The sequence below is a fragment of the Austrofundulus limnaeus genome, unplaced genomic scaffold (assembly GCF_001266775.1).
Source record: "Austrofundulus limnaeus strain Quisiro unplaced genomic scaffold, Austrofundulus_limnaeus-1.0 Scaffold517, whole genome shotgun sequence".
Classification (NCBI taxonomy): Eukaryota; Metazoa; Chordata; class Actinopteri; order Cyprinodontiformes; family Rivulidae; genus Austrofundulus; species Austrofundulus limnaeus.
In genome coordinates this window covers 74,840-81,610 of record NW_013952919.1, presented here as the reverse complement: position 1 = coordinate 81,610, position 6,771 = coordinate 74,840, and the positions used below count along the sequence as shown (strand labels likewise).

The following is a 6,771-nucleotide window of genomic DNA, read 5'->3' as shown; positions in this document are numbered from 1 at the left end:
ATATATATATATGTATATATTTAGGTTACAATATAAAAAATGTTGGTCATACTCATGTCTTGTGATTATTTGACAGGAGTTTTACTTTTAAACTGTAAGTGTATTTAATTTAGTTATAATGCAAATACAACACAAATTAAACCAAGATTTAGAATAATTATCATTTTGATCCATACATTGGTAATGTCTGACTGGGCCTTGTGTCACTTTATGCTCAAAATTGGGCCCCGAGGTCAAAAAGTTTAAGAACCCATGAGCTAGATCAACTCACTAAGCGTTGTGGGTGGACTTGTTTGATTATTTTAGTTCCAGGAGGGCAAATTCAAGGCAAACATTACCTATAAATATAAAGGTTACAACATTACTTTGACACGATTGTTTTACTTAGATACCTATTATTATATCCATGATTTTATTTTTTACCCCATTGATTATTTTTTTTTGTTGGAAAATGTTTTGAACAAAGCAAAACTTATTAACATCTATATTTGATTCAAATTAGGCCCTCTAAATGAAATATTTCAGATTGTACAGCCTTGGAAATGCCATGTAAAGTGAATTTTGACATTAATCAACTTCACCATGATGTTACAGAGCCAACACCTGCAGCAAACAACATGAAAAACCATCACTTCTCCCAACTCCTTACCATGCAGCGGGGATCCAGAGGGGCTGCTGGACAATCCAGGTATGGGACTACAGCGGCCCCCCACACCTCCTCCTCCACCCAGAATGCAGCTGCTCCCTCCTATGCCTCCTCCCGCTCCTCCTCCAAGTCCAGCCGCCTTGTTGAGCTCCTGCTCAATATCCTCCAGGCCAGCGCTCTTTTGGAAACGGGACATCCGGTTTACCACCCGCTGTGACATGTGGGTACGGGCGCAGGGTGTACCACCATACGGGTTGATGGGAAAAACATGGGTGGTGCCCCGGAGGGTGCTGATAGCTACCCAGCGGCTGTCCTGGCTGAAACACATGTCTTGAACCTGAATCAGAAAAAAAGCAGAAAGGACAAAAAAAAAAGTGTGAGACATAAGAAAGTTTAAAAAAAACATAAAAAGCAGAAAAGGAATAGGGCTATCATTGGATTATTTGTTCAAAACTTAGAGTCTTTTATTTGTTACAGATCGTTACAGAAGAGTAAAGAATGGGAACCACTAAAACCTATATACATGGCTCCACACAAAATGTGAAATCTAATGGTGGAGAAACCTTGAGGTTTAATGAAAACTCAGTGCATCAGGTATCTAATTCCACTTCCAAAGTTAAATAAAGATAATAAAGTTATTAACCAATTTAAATACTTGATTCTGAAAAGGACTTCTTCTGAACTTGCATGTTAAAACAGAACATCTCTCACTTTTTACCTAATTGTCTGAAAACAAACCCGTCCATCCTGTTTTTATGCACACGTCATCTTTTCAGGGGCGCAGGGAGCTGGCACCCATCTCCACTGGTCACCAGGTGAGGGTGGGGTACAGCATGGACAGATTAGCAGTTCTTTAAAGGGATCCCTGATTAGTTGTAACATTAGATTTTATTTAATAAACATATATTTTAACTGTAAAATAAAGACTGTAAAAATACTGTAGGCTGTTTAGTTTTTATCATTTTTAAACTAAAAGTTTAAAAATATATTACACAGACGGGGCCATTTTATTTACACACAAAGCATTCTGGGTAAATGATGACGTGGATAGGTCCTCGGTGCGAGGCTGCTAGTGAGCTATATCCACCCTGAAGGTTAATCTTGGACAATATCTGATGATTGACTCTTTTAAATGAAACCAGAGAGCGTTGACAGAGAGGAGAAGGTAGAAATGACTCAGCCTGGAACTGAAAATATAGATGGAGGACAACAGAGCTGCTTCATGGAAGAAGAACCTCAGCTTAAAAAAGTATTAAGTAAGCATTAAGCCTTTGAATACATATCTTTTGTCTAACATATTTTGAAAATATGGAAAAGCCTTTGTGTTTTCTTCACAATCAAGATTTACATGGAGGAAGTAAACAACATTAAATTCCAGCAAACATTAGTGTGACCAGATTGAAGTGTTTATTATGAGGGCAAACACATTTGACTGTGCTGCAGGACAACAAACAGGCCAAGTGAACAGGCCAAAAGGATTAGGCAATAACCTTGTTTAAAAGGTGACAATCTGATTTGAGCCTGTTCGGTGGTAAAATAAATGACTGAGAACAGACAACAGCAGAGATGGCAMCTTTTGTTAGTTCTTCCCAGACTTTCACAAAGCACACACTTGACAAGATAGGATCTCCCTGAGCATGTTAGACATGCAAGAAACCAGACAGATAGGCTGCAAGAGACAAGCTGAGAGGAGAGTTAATGAAGACAGACAAAAACGGTGAGTGGACAAACTATATAGGTGTTCGCTAAAACAGAAATTGTGATTCATTACGCTAAGAAAACAAAACAAGACACTAGATAACATCACAGGACAATGGAGACAAAGGCCCAGTTTACACAAAGCCATTGTTGAATGAAACCATAGCATTTCAGCTCTGGTTCGGCCAGTTACATTGGACGCTTTAGGAAACCCCCTGCAGATGTGTGAAACTGCTATGGGCGGCTGCAGTCAATAGTTGTTCTGTGCAAGTAGATGAACAACAGTAACAATAGCGGAAAGCAGAGTACTCTTTGTGATGCTTACCCTGTTCAACATGTTGAAACAACCCAACCTCAACCTCGGTTCAAACAAACATCCATGTATTAACCATTTCAAATGTAATGGTTTAATGCTCGAGACTGAACTGTCTGCAAGCATTTGTGTCTCATTGAAACCTAAAACATTACAGCACCAGTGAGTGACCTGGCATCACTAGCTGCGTTTTCATTGCAAATGTGCGCAAAACTTTGTCGATATTCTGTTAATGTCGAAAACACAGTTTCRCAACTGYKGTGTTTCCATTAAGTAAGAAATGCTATTAAAGTCACGTGAATACGTTTGTTCTCGCGATAAGTCATTAAAAACATGGCGGAAATGGACGTAAACACATAGCATGTTGCTACCATGACACTAGCGCTCATTATTAGAGGAGACGTCGACATCTTTTATCGAGGCTTTCCAGAGACAAGTCCCTACTTGGGAGCGGCTACGTATGCTGTGTTTTTGGGAAATTGTAGTCAGTGAGTTTACTACTTTCTTTTACTACTTCTGTGATATTACTATTTCTACTTCCTGTTATCTTCTTCGTCATTGTCTTTTTCACCAGTAGATACAGCTGGTTGTTGATCACGTGACTCCTGTGATGCAAAATAAGTGTTTCCATTGCAGTTTTGAGAAAAACACCAATTTCGATGCGGCCGAAAAACCACCTCATCCTAGCGCAAAAACATTTTGTCGAAAAATGTAATTTTTTTCGAAATTGACGTGTTTCCATTGAGCAAATTTATTTTCAAAATTCTAATTTGCGCATTTTTATGGTCAATGGAAATGCAGCTACTGCTGCAAGGTATACATTTATTACCAATTTTTTAGATTCTTTAAGGGTCAAGCCCCTCTCCTTTTTTTGTGCACAAGTTCCACAATCACAACACATATCTCATCTTACAAACTCCCTCATCCAACAAAAAGTGGACCCTCACACAGCATATTTGATATTTTGGGTCAAAATACATTAATTTTAAAGTGACAATCCAATATTCCATCATTTCCTACCTGGCAACCCTGACAGACTAAACAAGCACAGCATTTTCCAAACAAACCTTTTCCTTTTTTATGTTTATTTGCCACAATAAACACTGAAAAAACACTAACGCTTCCAGAGATCGTTGATGTGTCAACAGGGCCAAAAGGTTCAGGAGAAAGTTAGTCAGAGGAATGTCAAACTCTAGTGAGGCAGTCAGAAAGACAGCTCTGTACCTGACGTCCTTTTTAATCTGCTGCCAGGTCCTTTTACGTAATTGTCCCCTGCAATGACACTTAATGGGGTATCCTTTGCATACCAGATGGCTGCTTGACTTCACAAAGATGAGTGAAAGAGGAGGCCTGACCTCTGCTGTGTCCATAAGAGATGGTTCAGAGACGATAAAGGACTACTTTGTGTTGGACATAATTGACCATAATAGACCTGTCAGAGTTTCGACTGTAAAAATGTGCTTGCATATTTACTGTCAAATTCATCCTGAAAAGGTGAAGGGGTATGTAGAAGGTGGCTGGGATTTTACACAACCATTCAACTGCACACCCATTGACAAGTGTTATCTCAAAAATATGGAATGCAACAGTATTTAAGTCATTTGATGTGAAGGCAGCACATTCCACAGACGCTGGAAAGGCTGCGCTCCTGACCTTATGCAATGTACTTGATGACATCTGTGACAAACAGAACGATGTCAGAAAGATGTGATGCTTCTGTTTTACCTTTTAAATCAGTCACACTGGTTAAGACTAGGCATCTCTATTTATCCCCACAGGAATGATGAGAATGTGACAGAGATGAACACAGATAGGACAGAAGAAAAACGACTACGTACTCTCAAACAAAAACATGGATGGATAAAGTCAATACAACTACCGTATTTATTCAAGCATAATACGTAAAATTAAATCCATAAAATCATCCATAAAGTTGGGGGGGTAGTACTATACTAGGATAAATATTTTTACTTATGTATTTTAACTGAAATATCGGCTTCATTCACAAAATGCCTGAGTCCGGAAATGAGACCGCGTCGTAAAAATCAGTTGAAACGAGCTCACCTCTGACACTTCTCTGTGCTTCCAGATCCAGGCAGGTGACATGATGTGAAAAAAATGGGGAAAAAAGCGGTCCTGCACCTTAGTAATGATAGCGAACTAATGACATTAGCGTGTGACCGGGCTGCTCCTCGAACAACAACAAACACATGTTTGTCTGTAATGGCTGCTGTCTACCGGTGTTCTGAAAAAGTTTGTATCCCCGAAAAAAGGTTTCCCCACCAGAGGGGACGCTCACGAGTAGGAAGTAATCTGCTTTTCCCCCACAAGATGGTCCAAATCTCATGTGAAGTCTCTGACTTTTGTGTTGGCGCCTCCTGGTGGACTATGTGTAAAATGCCAGAATTCATWTGATGCTGCTACAGCTGATATATATTTGTTGTCAAAATACCTTTTAGTACATATGTTGTTAAAATAAAATGAACAGTCCAATGATCATTTTACTGATATGTATAAAGACTGCAAAGGCTGAAAAATCTTGGTCTGTATGAAATTGGAGGTAGTTTGAGGATTAATTTTTTATACTTTTTAAGCTCAAAAAAGGGGGGTCGTATTATACATGAGATCATATTATACACAAATAAATATGGTAATAACAGCAAAACTGTGGTTTATCATTTTACTAATACTGCTCTCCATTGGTGTGATATTATGTTGGGGCTACCTTAAAAACAACTGTCAGTTTTGAACCATGGATTGCAAAACAATCTCGTTTCAAAGAAATGCATAGATATTCCAGTAATACAGTTTCTGGTGAAACCGGTCCCCATAGTCAGTGATTTAACCACATCACCAAAAACAGCTAAAGAGGCTGTACAGTTTACAAGCCAGCAGTGCCACCTCTGTAACCTCATGGAGTAGTGCTCACAGGCTTGTCGTTCGACTGAGCTCGTCCACACCCACACCCTCAGCCCGGTCCAACCATTATCAGCCGCAGGTCTGTTTACCTGGCCTCGGGTCACTGGCAGCCGGCCACATGTTTGGTTGCCGGAGACAGATAAGGCGTTTCTCCGCCCACCTTACTGAAGACTTTATCACTCTCCACAGTGTTTCTGAGTGTGACTGTGTGTCTGTGTGTGTGTAAGTGAGCACACGGTGATAACCTCTGGCCCAAGCACCGGGCCGCAGTCAGCGTTCAGTGTTTACAACTGGTTGGATCAAAGCAAGCTTAAAGTGCAGCCGGTCAGCGGTCTGAACTGCAGACAGGCTCTGAGAGTTTGTGTGCTTTCACAGTCAATAATCCTGAACCGAACAAGGTCTTAAAGTAGTTATGTTGAGTAAGCACTCCCACCTTACACTRGAAATTTGCGTTGCATGATTCTAAGTGGAAGAAAAAGCTCTTAACTTTGACTGTTTTGTCTTTTTTTTTAACAAGGATGTTGTATTTTAGTTTTATTTGGTCCCATTTTAAGCTATGAGATAAAGTAGATCCAGACCCAGGTAAAGTTTTAACTGAACCCAGATTAGTTGTTAAATTATGCACACATTTTCCCACACTGAATGATTAATTTCAAGTGATGCTTCTTTTATAGCATTGACAATAAAATATAAAGCTATCTTTTGCTCTCCAATAGGAGGTTATTCTTTGAGCAAACCGTTATCCAGTTACATCCTTTWCCTTTAAGATATAATTAAAGGTTCCTCGATTTCCTCCATGCACAAACACCCTCAGGCCAGACCTGCTCTTGTGTATAACAAGGAAGTGCTCCAACTTGTGGTTCTAGCTCAGGCATGGGGAATYCTGGTCCTGGAGGGCCGCAGCCCTGCAGGTTCTACTTGTTTCTCTGCTCTAACACACCTGATATGACTGAACAGATGATTATCAGGCTTCTGCAGTAGTACAGAGGATCAAAACTGACATACCGTATTTATTAAAGTATAATATGACCCCACTTTTTTGAGCTTAAAAAGCATACTAAATTTAATCCTCAAACTACCTCCAATTTCATACAGACTTCAAGATTTTTCAGCCTTTGCAGTCTTTATACATATCAGTAAAATGATCATTGGACTGTTCATTTTATTTTAACAACATTAGTACTAAAAGGTATTT

The 6,771-nt window shown here is 39.5% G+C and overlaps 1 protein-coding gene across 1 annotated transcript in view; it reads right to left on the bottom strand.

Moving 5' to 3' along the window:
* The window catches only part of LOC106530407 (breast carcinoma-amplified sequence 3 homolog), a gene marked incomplete at its 5' end in the record, with an annotated part of 72,129 nt that overhangs the window by 27,175 nt on the left and 38,183 nt on the right, over window positions 1-6,771 (bottom strand). The window contains 1 exon segment of the mRNA XM_014026011.1: window positions 650-983. Coding sequence (XP_013881465.1) covers window positions 650-983 — 334 coding nt within the window.